Source organism: Acomys minous (assembly GCF_964271855.1).
Source record: "Acomys minous genome assembly, chromosome: 13".
Classification (NCBI taxonomy): Eukaryota; Metazoa; Chordata; class Mammalia; order Rodentia; family Muridae; genus Acomys; species Acomys minous.
Window position 1 is genome coordinate 10767171 of NC_140495.1, and position 16588 is coordinate 10783758.

Genomic DNA, 16588 nt, shown 5'->3' on the forward strand with positions numbered 1-16588 from the left:
AGCAGGTCAGTGGGTCTAGACATCAGAGAGTGCTAGGTTCAGTTAGAGACCCTATCTCAAGACCTAAAGTAGAGAACAATAGAAGAAGACACCTGATATTGACCTCTGTCCTACACACACACACACACACACACACACACACACACCTTCCTGGAGGACTTGTATGGATATTTTCAGTTATAGTCAGCCTTTATTGGTGACATAGAATGCAGCAGGATTTGAAAATCCCATGGATGTTTACTAGCAATGGATTCCAATGAGTCTCCACATAGAGGGAAACTCAAAGGCCCTGCCCATCCTCATGTGTTTCAGATACCCTCCCTACCAGGCATTCAAGCTTTGCTTGTGTGTGTGCTTTGGTGGAGAGAGCTTGTCTCACTGTCTTTCCTCATTGTCTGCCTCTGCCTCAGCTTCCTACTTACCTCTCTCATCTTCGTAGCTTGCACAGATGCATCTCTGCCTCTCAGGCCCAAGTTCATTTCCGTTCTCAGCCAAGGACTTTCCTGATCATGTCTTTCTGTCGTCCACCTTCACTGGACATTAGCCTCTGAGCCTTTGCTGTCCTGTGTGGACCTCTGGCCTCCGTCTTCTTTGCACTTGGAGGGAAGCAGTGCACCGAGGCTTTACCCCACACCACTTGCTGTAACAATTTTGCTTTTTGCAATGAGGCTTAATTGTAAGTTTTATTGACAGACTTACGTTTTGCCCCCAGGAACCTGCCTTGAATCAATTAGAATCAATTAATCACACTGTGATTAACTTTAATTGTGGGATTTTTCCTACACCCAGCAAATAACCATTCACATATGTTTCAATTAATATTTTTTACCCCCCTTTGTTGACAAATGATCTATTATACTTAAGATTAATTAAATGTTAGCATGGTCCCAATTAACACTGTATCACCAATAAAAGTTGCCTTGACTGTCGATACTGAGCAAAATTTGTGACAATCTTTCGTTTACAACACACAGCATGTGCTATCTGAGCACTGTGTGGGCTTAGCCTCTTGGTATAGATACTGGGTGACCTAGTTAAAAATACAAAATTGCGTTTAAAGATAGCGAGAGTCTTGAGGTTTTTGGATTTCATTTGAAATGGAACTATGTCTAGCTAGAAATAGCTCTCTTTCTCAGCCTTTGCCCAGATCCCATGTTTAATGCCCCTAGTTAGTCATTAACATATATACAGTTTGTTTTATAAGTTTTTTCTAATTTTTATTATGTTTCTTTTTTTAACATATACATTTATATTATTACACATGAACAAAATAAACTACATACAGCAGGAAGAACCATGAGACAACCAGGAATTATATAAATGTTACATTCATAGTGACTTGCCTATTTGCATTTGACAAACTTCAAGTATTTAAGTTTTATTCCTCCTCAAGTCTCTCATGGGGTTTAAGACCAGATAGTTCAGTCTTACAATTAAGCTCAGTTGGTTGGGGGTTAAGATGTTTTTAGATCAAGATAGATGTTTTAAGTTAATCGAGATGAGATATGACAGATTATGATTTTCATTCAGAAGTTTCGGCCCAACAATATAAGGTGTTTTTACAGTTAATATTTTATATGAAATGTAGCCGAGGCTGGCTTCCCACTTGCTCTAGAGGTGAAGAGGACCGTTATTTCTTCCTGCTTCCGCTGCCCTAGTGCTGAGGTGTCACCAGGCGTGAGCCATCATGCCTGGTATGGGCACCGCTGGGGCTCAAACCCAGGACTGCATTTATGCTAGGCGAGCACTCTACCAACTGAGGCACCTTGCCTATGCTTTATTTCATATTTTCTTTGCCTGCTTCTTCATGTTCTCCTCTGCTTTGAGTGCCTACTTACCTACGTGCTGTTGGACTGTAAATTCCAAGCTGCATCTTTTGTTTTCCAATCTTCTCTTCTTAAGATCTTTCTAATTAGCATATGTGGGTCTATTTCACATGCAAATCCTGTTTATCTATGCTCACACCGATAAGCAGATGCATTGTTTTCAACTCTTCTTAGCAGCAATTTGGGGATAATTTTTTTTTTTAATCTGAATTGAGGCATCTCTATGAAATACACTCTAGCCAGCAAGCACTGAGTCACAGGACAGATTTGAACTGCAGTCTGCAATCGGTCATATTCAATGCAGAAGGAGGTGCAAGTCTGGGGATCTGAAGAGATGTTTCAAGATCAAGTTTGTGACGAGTCTTGGTCTTGGATCTTCTGAATTTCAATGGTGTATTCACTTCCCAGAGTGCGACCATCTCGGTCACGGAGATTTTCTAAGAGACCGCGTCTAGCACACTGGATTTGCTGTGTTTTAGCATGGCCTCATCCTTGCATCGGTTATGTCATAACATATATGAGTTACGTAGACATAAGGCACAGCCAGACATTATTAGTGCCCAGAGACTATAAGTCCAAACTCTGCTCTTACAAACACCTGCCTTTAGGATTGATCAAAGGCAGGTAGAGCTCACCAACTACTTTGGAATAAAAGATGGAGACATAGCAATGGAGATCTCGCCTCCTCTCACAGAAAGGGGGGGGGGGCAACACATGTCTTTAAATGATCAGTCCCTCTGAGTTCTACACTGGCCTTGTTCCGAGAACATGTTCTGGAGGTTTGTGTGCATGTGTGCCTTGAGGCTACGTGCAATGACAGACATAGTCTAAACACTCTTATATAGCCTTTGGGACTCTGTATTTCTTCTTTTATTAGTTCTCTGCTATTTTTGTACAACGCATTTGGTCATATTCATGTCCCCAGCCCACTCCTCCCAGATCCATCCTCCTTTCCCTACCCACCCAACTTTGTGTCCTCTTTGTAATACCCCGACCAGGTCCAATTGGTGTTGCTTATATATTCTTGGACATGGGGCCTTTTATCGAATTGTAGTCAACTTACTAGGGGAAACACTTTTAAAAAACACTTTTGATCTTATTTCTTACATTAAAATATGATCATAAAAATTTCGTGTCCCTCCAACCCCTCCCAGGTTCCCATTCCTCTCTCCCTCTTAAACTCATGACCTCTTTTTCTCTGGTCATTCTTGTTATACATAAATATATATAAACACAGCCCGCTGAGTCCATTTAGTGTTGTTTGTATGTCTACGTTTCCACGGATGACCCCTGGTATTGGGTAGCCGATTAAGAGACTCCTCCCCGAGGAAGGCTATCTCTCCCTTTCTCAACAGTGATTAGTTGCCTGTAGTTTTTTTTTTTTGCCCAGCGGCGAGTCCCCATAAGCTCAGGGGGGACCCTTACAGAAGACTGACTCTCCCTCTGGCAGTAGCTATCAATTACCAATGGCTCCTCAGCTATGCACGAGACCTCATGCCTACTGTCCCTCTTCACGCCGGGAATTGGTCTAGTTTGAGTTTTCACGGGGATTTTATATGCTGTCACAACGGCTATGGGTTATATGTGCAGCTGCCCTGCTGTATATGGAAGACACACTGTTTCTTTTTTATCCATCTTCTCCCTTTGTCTCTTACAGGGTTCCCACACCCTATTTATAAATGACCCCTGAGCCCTGGGAGGAGGGACTGTGATTCAGATGTCCCATTTAGAGCTAAGCATCCTACAGTTTCTTATTCCTTGCATGTTGGCCAGTTGTGGGTCTCCAGGTTAATCACTCCATACTATAAATAGAAGCTTCTGTGACGAGGATTGGGAAATGCATTGATCTATGTGCATGATGATAAAGCCAGTAGGAGTCAATTCTACACTATTTCTATTTAACAGGATAATAGTAATAAGTTCTCCAAAGACCACAGGTTCTTGGCATGATGGTGATGCCAGGTATGAATTTTTATCTTGTTGGGCAGGACTTAAATCCCATCAGAAAATGGTTGGTTGTTCCCACAGCATTCACGCCACTATTGCACCAGTGGGCAGGTCTTCCCAGGACAATGGTTATAGCAGCTTGCAAGATTCACAGCTGATGAAAAGTACAGGTAAATACTAGCTTGATATGTCTGTGTTCTGTGACTCAAGTATGTGGTGCTTTTGTATTTTGGAGTGTGGGGAGGTTGTTTGCAAAAAAGGGTTAGCTGTGTGGAAGCATCTCTAGATGCCACAGTCTCTCTTCCTATCTCCCCTGCCTCAGTTCACATTCATCCCTTAAAGATTAACTGAGGAGCTGAAGGGATGGCCCAGTGGATAGAAGTACGTGCTGTGAAAACAGGAGGACCTGAGATTATGCCCTTAGCACACACGTCTGTAACCCAAGCGCTGTGTGACAGAGATGAGCAGATTCCAGGAGCTCAGTGGCCAACCAGACTAGCCCAAACACCAAGCTTCCTGTTCAGTGACAGACCTTGTCCCAAGAAGCATACAGGAAGACGCTTGACAGCCTTCTCTAGCTTCTACATGTGGTATACGTGGGTGTGTACACTGCACACACGTGTGTACATACACCACACAAATACACGCATACACTTGCTGGACACAAGATCATTCAAGTAGCTACTGAGATGGAGCATTGAGCTACAGGGGCCTACAGAGCCAGCCATGATAGATCCAGACAGAGGGAAGAAGGCAAATGTTGTGTCTGTGTAAAGAGAGGAAAAGGAGCAGGGAGCACGCGTGCTCTATAGGCAGGTGGAAGCGAAGCTGGACTTTTACGGGTGCGTAGGAGTTGATCACACGGAGAAAGGGCAGAGTCCTAAGGACTGGAGACGCAGTTCCTGTCTTCCTCCCACACTCACACCCTGTCCCCTTTCCCTCCCACCCACCCGGCCAGCAGTCATACGCAGAAATAATCCTGGATCCCGAGGGAAGAGGAACAAATGTTCAACACTGCACCGCGAGACTGCGCTCGCTTGCTAAGCATACCCCTGCAGCACTATGTGCCTGTGAAATGCATTTCACGGCTCATCTGTTCCCTAAATGAGATGTGAAGGCAGTTTACACCTCGTTTACATTTGCGCTGTTTTAAGGAACAGTATAGATACCACTCTACCCAAGTAATGAAATGAGGTCAGCCGCCCCCTTCTTTCTTTGGATTGAATCTAATCTGTGCAGCTCTCCAGACTCCCAGGCACACAGAAGCCTAAGTGTCAGGTAGAGGAGGTACATAGGGTGGCAAGGTAGGTGAGGAGAGTAGCTGGCACTGTGCTCTCTTGACGTAGGGGTAGGTGGCCTTTCCCTTAAGCCAGGACTATGTTCGTGGTGTGTAACTTACTCAAATAGAATGCAGATTTTAAGTGTACAGTTAGAAATCTCACTCTTGAACATATTCATTACCTGAATATGTGAAAACTGTGCTAAAATTCCTTCGTGCTGCTCTTCCGTCAAGCGTGATCTCCAAGATGAGCTCTTCTGTGACATTTACATGCATAGACTCACTGTGCTATCACAGAAATTAAATAGCCCGTGCTTTTCTTCAGGGTTTGGCTTCTTTTGCTACAAGGATACTAGTGAGGGCTGTCCACGCTGCACTGTGGCTCCATGGCTCATGCCTTTCCATGCTTGAGAAGCAGTTCACCAAACAGGCGTAGCGTTCACTGCTGGTCAAACTCGATTTTGTTCCCTAGTTTTTGTTAACCATGAACACAGGCACTGTGAGTCCACTTATGCAAGAGTTTGTGGACTCAGGCATCCTCAGGTCTTTTGGGGACATGGGCTGGAATGGAATTTCTGGGTTGCAGTGTGGGCGGTTTTTCAACTTGTAGAAACCGTCACATCGTTCTGCTGAGTCCTGATGCTGGTTCACACTCCCACTGATGGCGGGTGAAAGTGCTGCTTGCTAGTGTGGATTTGAGGTAACCAAGTGACTGAAACACCCTGCCTGCCACAAAGTAGCACAAATTGTCCAAGGGGCATGAGATAAGAGCTAAGACCATCTTTGGAAGAGAACTAGTATGGTAGCTTCTTATACATGGATTTTTTTTTTTTTGTCCCACACTTCCATTTCTTGCACATCTGGTCCTAATTCTGATCTAGAATTCACTATACTTGAAAATGCACAGTGTATTTTGCTTCCTGACTGTTTGCCTGAATGGTATAAAGCCAGTGCCCTAGAGTTACACGGATTCACAGGGGGCCACTTCTGCCTGCTTCCTCTGGGGTGCAGATCACCTTGCCAGTTTTAGCAAATTGGTATTTATACATTGCTTCAAATTTTTGTGCTTTGAAAACTCTAGAGCACACCTTTTCCTTTTCCTTGTTCATCTCTGCTTTTATTCCTTTGTGACCTGTGCCTGCCTGTCTCTTTCCTATGTCCTCCTGTGGCTTGATTTTCTCCTGTTGACATGTAAGCTGCCTCATGTCAGCCTTCCTAGGAACGATGCAATTTTTTGTTTGTTTATTTTGGTTTGTTTCATAAAATGTTTCCCCCTCCCTCTCTTTGGTTTTTCGAGACAGGGTTTCCCTATTTAGCCTCGGCTGTCCTGGACACTCACTTTTGTAGACCAGGCTGGCCTCGAACCTACAGAGATCCGCCTGCCTCTGCCTCCTGGGATTAAAGGCATGCACCACCATGCCTGGCTCATAAAATATCTCTTTATTATTATTTCTTCTCTTACTTTATTTTACTTGAGTCAGGATCTCACTGTGCAGCCCTGGCTGACTTCAACTCATTATGCAAATCAGGCTGGCCTCAAACTCTTAACGATCTGCCTGTCTCTGCCTCCAAGGTGCAGGAGATTAAAGATGTGGGCCAATACACCTAGTCCAACTTTTATTATTATTATTTTTTAAATGATACTTGCTCTTCAGAAAACATTTATCACCCAGAGATACAAATTGATCAAAATTTCATTTTTTATAAATACAACAAAAACCAGAAGCAACAGTAGATTTTGATTAAAACCAATCAAATATCTCTCCATTTATTACAGCCCTTTACTAGTTAGCACTAGGTAGCTAATAATGTGTCTAGAAACAGGTTTTAAAGAATTGCTTTGAACAATCCAACATGAACTCATTTGAAATGGCTCTCTTTTTATATGATGGTAGGTATATATGATGAAATACATTAGTGTCAAAAATTCTTTTTTTTTTTTTTAATGTACGTTTCAAATGAAGATTGGACCGCATAATTTGACTTTGGAACTCTGCAGAATAAAAATTAAAAGCAAAATTAAATGCACTCTCGGCGGTCCTCAGCGTTTCTAACTTTTTAGTTATCTGATGTTTTAATGCTAAAGCTTTCTAATGCTGGCTTCCATGCTTGTCAGTTTCTATTTTTAAACCCATCATCTGAATTTCACCTCAGCATTTAATTTTCATTTCTTCATTTTGATTTATCGCCACTATATATGCATTTGTATTTACACACGTGCATATTATCCTAATAACATATTTTTTTCCCATGAAGGGCCCACAGCTGTGGGACTTCTGAGTCCTTGCATATTTCAGAATTATCCACGTTTCTAGTTGTCTCCGCTGAACGACTTGGCAGAGTGTGTAATTACTGAATCACACCTCCTTTAGCTCAGGGCTTTGTGGGTATCACACTCCTGTCTGCTGATACTGTTATTTGAGATAAAACTGAGATCAACAGGAACCTCACCAGAATCTTTTCCTGTGAGTGTGAATGCACATGCGTGCACATGTGTATGTGTGCGCACACATACACACACACCACACACAAACACACACACACACACACACACACACACACACACACAGGCATGTGCATAAACACACAGACCTGTATGTAGCTTTCTGTTGTAATACCTATCTGATTCTTTTTTTCCACATATACTATATGTAATTTCCATGCTTCCTCTAGAGATTACAATGTGTAGTCTTGACTTGTTTTAAGCCTGTTACCAGGAACTGTCAACTATTTCTTGCACTATTAAAGTTTCACTCCATTGAAGTTACTATTGCTCTTGTTCAGAGGTAAAAATGAAGTTGAACTCAGGGTTGTCTCTCTTTTCCTTTATCTTCCATTCTTAGGTTTGGAGATAGGGGTTGAAAAGAAAGAAGGGGGAATATAGAAATATATAGGGAAGATAGAACAAAAAGTGGATTAGTGAATCTACTCCTCAACTTAGTGCTTTAATTGTTATTCACAAGGTTATTTTTAATTCACTGGTATAGAATTTTGTATATAGATGCAAAATAAGTTTAATTTTAGATATATTGGTATAGAATTCAAATTTAAGTTTATTCTTCATACACATCATATATATTTCTACTCTAATATGTGGTTTTGTACCCATACAATTCAATTATAATACAAGTTTTACTTCCAATACTTTGAAAGTGTTATTGCAGGCTGTTTAGGATAAGTAATAAAAGTTAATTGTTAGTTGATCAAATCATGGTCATATCAATTATTAGTTTATTTTTATCACAAGAATATACATCCTAGGTGTAACGGATAGATATGATTCTATAGAAAGATAAGGTAAAGTAGATAAGGTCTTCAAAAACCTCAGAGACATACAGATATCTGGCATTTAAAGATGCTCTTATTATTTCAAAGATACATTTACAATGAGACAGGTTAACTCCTGGCAACACCGAGCCTACTTCAAAGAAGATGATGATCATCAAAGAAACTCCTTATGGAGATGGCTTCAAATGTGGCAAACAAGCCACTGGGGAAAATGTCTTCATTTCTACCACAGCAGAATTATGCCTAAAAATGGGCAAGTTTGGATGCAGGCAGAGTCAATGGCCAAACTCTACCACGACAGGGTAAGCAAGTCCTCAATTGTTTCTACCTCACAAATATGTCTGTCAGATATTTTGGGCCAGAAGGCTGAGATGATACTCCAATGTAATAGAGAGTTTTGGTGACTGATCAGGCAGCAAACAGTCTCTGTCACCTTCTCATTTGGAAAGCTACTAACCTGCACTCCCTGTATACTCAGGTAATTAATTTTATTCCTTCTCAAGTCTCTGATAGGATTGAAGACCAGATAGTTTAGTTTTACAATGAAGCTTAATTATTTAGGGATTAAGATGTTTATAGGTCTAGGTAGATGTTTTAAGTTGATAATGATGAGATATGATAGATACTGATCTATATTCAGAATTTTAGACTCACCAAGATAGGAAAGATGTTTTCTTCCAGGCTGCCAAATACAAATAGCCAAAACACTATGAATGTAACATTTATATAAGTCCTGATTGTTTTGTGGTTCTTCTTGCTGCAGGTAGTTTATTGTATATATGTGTAATAATATACATGCATATGTAAAAATATTTAATAAAAATTGTAAAAAAGATTCAATAAAATTTGTTGCAGATTGTAATTGTCTCCATATTTGAAAGGACAAGGAACCCAATTATTGTTTCTTCTTCTTATTTTCTACAGAACATCTACATCAAAGTTGACACATTTATTTCACTTTTCGTTGTTCTTTGTTTTCTTCTCCAGTCTCCAAGCTACCATATGGGATCATTTCATCTGTACTGGTCAGCAGCCTTTGTTGGTCTGTAAGTGTGATGCGACTCTATTACTGGTTTTGTTTGTCTTTATTCTATCCTCCTCCCTCCAGTGTGTTTTTTCCCAATGTTGAATTCTAGATGGACACCAGGAAGAACTTATATACGGACCTTTCACTTAAGAAAGGCCCCTTCCTCCATCATGACTTGTACTTTCAAGCACTTCTATTTACACTGGCCCAGGAGACTTCATGGGAAAACCAACACATGACTTTTTGACTTCCTTTCCTGAGCTCCTTCTGACAGGTCATTACACTTTTAGACTTTTTGTTCAGGCAGGCCTGCATTTACCTTGCACCTAGTTGATGCAGAGCCCTCTCTGGATTAGATCCGTTTTGGGGGGGAAAGACTGACAGAAGGTTGGTTTGTAGGGGACCTTCACTGCAATGGTGTCCTGGTGACTTACCTCTGCCTGGGCCTTCTGCTGCTAGGTTTTATGATATTTAAGTCACATAGGGTGCCCTGAAAGACTTGCCCATGGGATGTCACAGGAGGCATGGAGGCATAGAAGTGTCTGCTCCAAGAAGGTGTGTGACATACTGGTGAGTTTCATAGTTCTTGCTCTTAGAAATGAATAATCTAGAGGCACTGGAACAGTAAATTATGGACTATAAGCAAATCTAACTATTGCTTGATTCCTTCACCCTCAATTAAATATTCTTTCAAACTCTGATAATTTGAAAGGAAAAGTCCAGATGGAAGATGGTCTTAGGCACTAGAAGGAAATTTGCAGGATTTTTCCCCTTGGTATTCTCCGGTGCCAAATGGTATGAGTTGGTAAAAAGAAGTCATATGCATGTGAGTGTGTGACTCCTTTAGGGTTCCAGGTTCCCATGCTATGAGCTTTTGAATCCATAAGAGAAGACAGTGCAGACTAAATTGCTGAGCAGTGTAGCGAATCTTAATCTCTCTGAAGGATGCGCAGGCATCCTTGATAGTGAGCAGACAACATCTCAGCAGACAAAACATTGCAAATCAAAGATGAGTTCTATACATCTGTGTATCAGTTACTTCTTTGTTCCTGTATAACACCTGACCAAAGCAACTTATTGAAAGTGAGTTTATGTGGGCTTACTTGAGGGTTAGAGTCCACTGTAGCAGAGTGGAGACTACAGGCATGGAAACTGGGGCAGAAGCTGAGGGCTCAAGTCTTGAACAACAAACTGGAAGGAGAGAGAGTGAACTGGGAATGGCTTGAGCATTTAAACTCTCGAACTCCATCCACCCAACCAAGGACATACCTCCTCCAGCAAGACTACTGTCTTAGCTTGGGTTCCCATTGCTGTGAAGAGACACTATGGCCAAGGCAACTCTTATAAAGGAAAACATTTACTCGGCGCTGCCTTACATTTCAGAGGTTTAGTCCCTTATCATTATGTCAAGAAACACGGTAGTGTGCAAGCAGACATGGTGCTGGAGAAGGAGCTGAGAGGTCTACCACTGGATCCACAGACAGCAGAAGGAGACTGGGTGTCACACTGGGTGTAGCATAGGAGACTTCAGGCCTACCCCTATAGTGACACACTTCCTCCAACAAGGGTACACCTACTCCAACAAGGCCATACTTCCTAATGATGCCACCCCTACGGGACAAGCATTCAAACACATGAGTCTATTGGGGCCATTTCTGTTCAAACCACCACAGCCAACTTCCCCTGCCCCTAATACTTCCAAACAGCATCACTAACTAGAGACCAAGTGTTCAAAGGCCTGAGACTACGTGCAACATTGTCCTTCACGTCGCCCAACCTTCCCAACCTTGTGGCTCAGCCAAACGGTGCACTGTTGAGTGGCCATTGCCTAGTGCTGCCTGAAAACTGTGGCTTGCTGCTACCCAGCATCCCAAGGATGATCAGACTGTGTAGTGCTAGTCTAGGAAATGATCAAAGAGCAAAGCTAGGTCTTCCCTAAATGTGTTTTGCTGTTGTATCATGTCAAAGGCTCAAGCAAGCCAAACTGTCACACCCTAGTGACTTAACCAGAAAGGTGAAAAATAGAACAACAAAGACCGTGTTTCATTGTCTCTGAGGGTGTCACCTCCAAATGCCGGTGACTCCAAAGGAGGCGAGCATCCCTGTAGCAGGAAAGGCTGACACCAAGGAGGAAGCCTGAACAATACCACCCCGCCCCAGCTTTCCCAATCATTGCTTAGCAAGACCATCATGGAGACAAAAGTCTTGGAAGACCACAGTATAGCTATTTTCTACAGGTTGCAATGCTCCCTCATAGGGCCAGGAGGGCGGCTTAGACCACTCAGGAAACTCACAAGAAACTCGGAGGTTACGTATGTGGTAAAAGACTGCTGGTGGGAGGCAGACTGTCTGTGGTGTAACTGCCCGCAAACTGTGCAGAGGACTCCAGTAGCCTGTAAGTAACCACTCACTAAGTATGTTATTGTTAAGTAATCCCAGTCAACTGGTTGGTTCTCCAAGCTGGGTCTGGGCAGAATCCTTCCTGTGGGCTGTGAGTGTTCTGTGTGGGGTTAATAGACAAAGCTAAGCAACAGTGTTCATATGGTGGTGAGTGCACGGGAAGCAGAGTGTTCACCATTCATGGTCTACTTGTAGTTCTTAAAATGGCTGGTGTCCTAGCTGGGAATCCAGTCACAAGGCTTATATCTCTTCACTGTTAATATACACACTTTGCTTGTTTTTCCCAGATGGGGACAGTCTGGTCCAAAGGTCCATACATTTATGCTTCCTCCTGGAAATTTAAATCATCCCTTTGTTTTACTTCTGCTTTTTTTTTTTTTTTTTTTTTGATGTTTAAAACAGAGGCAAGGCACATGGATGAAACACTTTGCAGACTTTGCAAATCCCTGAAGAGGACCTCAGAGCCCTCAAGCTTCTCCTGGGTCCCTTTCATCCCACAGACTGTCACCGCATGTCCTCTAATCGTCCACAGCTTTAACAGGTGTGTGTAGGTGGGCCTCAAAGTTAAAAGTAACTAAACTTACGCAATACAAAAAAAAAATACTGTTAAGCTGATGGTGCTAAGGTGTCAGTATCTGCTCAGTAGCTCAGCAGAATTAGAAACAAAAGCAGTGGCCTCTGATGAGCGCACTATAGTTCTATCTCTCAGCCTTGAACCAACCACCCTAGGCCGCAGAGCAATGATATGGTGAGAGTTATCTGTGTGGACAAGTAGACAGAGCATGATGGTCATAGCGTAGCTCTTCCTAACAGTGACTCCAGCATTGGATCCCAGGATGCCAGAGGGTTGTGACACTAATGAATGTCTCACTAATGAGCATCTCAGGCCCCTGCATCCCACATGGCATGTCACTGAAATTCAGTCCCTTCAGTAAAAGGGCTGCTTGGTTCCAGGCAAGGCTGAGAGAGGCACCCAGGACTACCCACTGAGGAGGAGCCTCTCTTCTTCTTGCCGTCCCATATGGCAAGAAGTGGTTTCATGGTTGGTGGCCTTGCAAGTCATGGAAGCAGTGTTGCTAACGGTCTTAGACAGGGAAGGGGGATAACGACTGCTCCACGACGTCATCTGACTAAAGAGTTCTCTTTGGGTTATGTGGAGGTTGGAATAAAGATGGCCCCCATAGGCCCATAGGGAGTGGCACAATTAGATGCGTAGGCCAGGCTCAGTGTGACGTTCACTTCCTGTTGCCTGGGGATACAGACGGAGAGCTCTCAGCTCCCTCTCCAGCACCAGGCCTGCCTGTGTGCCACCACGCTTCCTGCCTTGACAATAATGTGATAAATCTCTGAACTGTAAGCCAGCCCAAGTGAAATGTTTTCCTTTAGAAGAGTTGCCTTGCTCATGGGGATCTCTTCACAGCAATAAAAAAACGCAAGTGAGGCAGGTTGCTTGTAAACCCCTCGAGGTGCCCATGCACTGTGATGGGTTGAGGCGTTGGTTAAACATAACAGGAACATATCTGCGGACTTCCGCCGAAGCCAGCCCCAGATGAAGGCCCACGTGCAGCAAGGCTGATTTCTCCAACTTTCCACTTTTGTGTGGACATGACCCCACAAAAAGGTGCACATGGTGCGGGTGGCCAACGATGTCATCTTTCAAGGATTCGGGGCGGGGGGGGGGGGAGGAAATTCTAGAAATAGGAATCCTGAAGGTTGAAAGGATCCTTCCCCCGCCTCCCCCCCCACCTCTGTTATTCCAAGGGAGAAGTAACTACCTTGAACTAAAATGGAGAACAACAACAACAACAGCAACAACAACAACAACACAACAACAGCAACAACAACACACAGCAGAAGCACCACTCTGAATTCTTGATGAACTCAACAAGGCTCCCGATGTTTCTAGCAATCCCTGTGTGGGGGGGAGGGAGAGAGAGGGGGATGTGATCACGAGAGGTTTCCACCAGACTCTGTAGAGTGTAAAATGATTTTCACAGGAGGAGAGTCACGAGCGACCTGGGATGTGAGCGATGAGCTGACACCCTGGGATGCTTGCGGCTAGGGTTCCCGCGTGAGTAGGCCTCCTCTGCTTGATTAGATGGAATGTTTTGAGGAAGGATAGAAGATGTAAGAGCTGAGGGAAGTATTTATCCCCCAGCAATACTGTCACCTGCCTTAGTTTGCTTTCCATGGCTGTGATAAATACCGTGACCTACAACAACAAGGCAAGGGTTTATTTGCTTACGTGGCTTAATCAGAGCCGGTCACTGTGAGAAGTCAGGGCAGGAGCGCACCAGGCATGAACTGTTGATGCAGAGGCTATGGAGGCTTACTCACTTACTCACTGGCTTACTCCCCATGGCTTGCTCAGGCTGCCTTTTTTGTACAGAAGAGGCCTGGACCCTTCTACATCAACCATCAATCAAGAAAATGTCCCACAGACTTGCCCAGGCAAAGCTGATGGAGGCATTGCCTCACCTGAGGCTCTGTCATCTCAGAATTGACAAAACTAACCAGTACGTTGCCTAGTCTGAACCATTCTGCCCATATTCACCCAAACGTTTCCATATTATTAAAAAGACTCCTGCTGGTAAATGAAAAAAAAATCTTTCTTTTTTCCTCCTAATCTTTGCCTGAATACTTGGACACTATTAAACTTGAGTGCTTAGTAGCACCCAGATCCCAGTACTGGGCAGATATAGATTTCTTAGTGCCAAATAAGAATATACAAGTATGAAGTCTTTTTCTCCCATTGCTGTGTGAGTGTGTGTGTGTGTGCTTTCTTCTGTCTCATCAAAATGGTAGTTAATAAAAAAATTTTAAAAATCAATTTGGACAAATTATGTTAAACAAATGAGCTTCCGTTAATAAGATAAGTCAGAGTAATAAATCAAGGTCATATAGCGTCAATATTAAGTAAAAAAACAAAAACAAAAACAAATTTAGAGAATTTTGGAAAGCTTCTCTTTTATGTAAATTAAAAAGTTCTTAGATTAAAAAATATGTGATAGGGAAAAAGTTGCAAGCATCTCCTTAAGTAAGGCTATTGAGGTCTGTTTCCTGGACAGGCTCATATAATTTACTAACTCTATACCTAATTTCCCACAAACCTTTGCAAAGTTTACCAAAAGAAAAATGTGTCTCACTTGTTGGTGCTGCCAAGACTAAAGGAAGACGAACTTCAGTGGCCCAGGTGCATGCCACAGAGGGCAGGTCCATTCTCTGACGATGAATAAGGCCATCCAAAGAGGTTGAGGAAGTGAGGATGTATTCATCCGGTGCAGCAATCACATTTGTGCTCACACTACCTGTTTCATAACACACCTCTTCTCTGCTCTTGTTCAACAAATCAGGACCAGATTTGCATTGCTTCATTTCCCCCAAGGTTGTAACATCACGGGTGAAGAATCACTCCTCAATAGCTTACATCCTTAGAGGCACATGGCCCAATTATTCTAAACTTTTTGCTTTTATAAGGGGACAAAAGTTAAATGATTAGAATGACCATATAATTTATTTTTCAAAACAAGAGCTTTCTGGGAGTAGAAATGAAAGCCATTAATAATTGTGCTAGGGAAAGGAACAAAATAGGATTACTGGGCCCTCCACTTATAATAAAAATAAAAAACATATACCTAGCCAGGTCTCACTGATTTATTGCATAGTTCAGACTAAAATACACTTAATATCTAACACAAACACAGTTATATAATTTTTATTGTAATTTCTCCTTGAGGAGAAAACCACAATAATAGCCCATTGAAAAATGTCCTGTACCATCTGACACGCAGTTTCTTTCTTCCTCACCCTCCTGGGGTAAGATCATCATAAATGGAGCTTAAATAAATGTTATATAAAACAATGAACAATGAAGCTCCTTGCAGAAAATAGATTTGAGAGCCTGCGCACTCTAGAGTAAATATTGCTAGAGCTTAGAGAAAAAGGAAAATGTCAAAACTTGCAAGGAAGAAAAACAGGTGTATATACAAAATATATTAATTAGCCTAATTCAATTACTTACCACGTATATCAAGACATGGTGCTGTACTTTATAAACATGTAATTGTTATTTATCGACTGACAGTTGATGATGTATTGTGGACAGAGTCATCTTTCTTTGGAAGGTTCCCAGTCGATGCCCCTATGGCCATGCACACACACATGAGTAGCACAAACTGGACTCAGTTGTTGGAGTGATGTGTTGGAAGAGTTTAGGGGGGGGTTGGATGGGGAGGAATAGGAGGTATATATAATGGACGTTCACTATATATACGTATGGAATTCTTTAGCTTGTGAGTCTAGTCTATAATGGCTGAGCCATCTGTCCATCCCATACGCATGAAATTTTAAGAGAATAATAAAATATTAAAAGTAAAAATTCTAGCTAATGAAAAAATGTGGGTTTTTTTGTTTATCCATTTGCTTTTTTTTTTCTTTAAGGAAAAAAGTAAAAGCAAAGCCTACGATGTCCCTGGCTTGTTCTTTGGTTCTGTCTGCCTTCTTGGACTGGCTTATCTCTAGACATTGTGAAAAAGGATGACCGGCTCACTAGCCCTGTGGTTGACTGTTGTCAACACAAGACAATAGTAACCTGGGAAGAGTGAACCTCAATCATTGATTGCCTCCAACTGTCCTGGGCATTTTATTTTTTTATCTTTTAATTGAAAATAATTTTTTTTATCCAGCATATTCAAATTATGGTTTTCCCGCTTACATCTCCTCTCCTTCCAGATCTACCCTGCCTCCCCCACCCAACTCCATGCCTTCTTTCTCTCTCTCTTTAGGAAAAAAAACAGACAAATGAACAGGTAAACAGACAAA

General features: G+C 42.3%; 1 protein-coding gene across 1 annotated transcript in view; it reads left to right on the top strand.

Annotated features, from left to right (window-relative positions):
* LOC311580532 (uncharacterized protein) overlaps nt 1–16588 on the top strand; it is a 283282-nt gene that overhangs the window by 254036 nt on the left and 12658 nt on the right. Inside the window, exon 5 of the mRNA XM_084752189.1 lies at nt 12170–12308. Within this exon, the coding sequence (XP_084608315.1) occupies nt 12170–12308 (139 nt within the window). The remainder of the gene's footprint in view (nt 1–12169; nt 12309–16588) is intronic.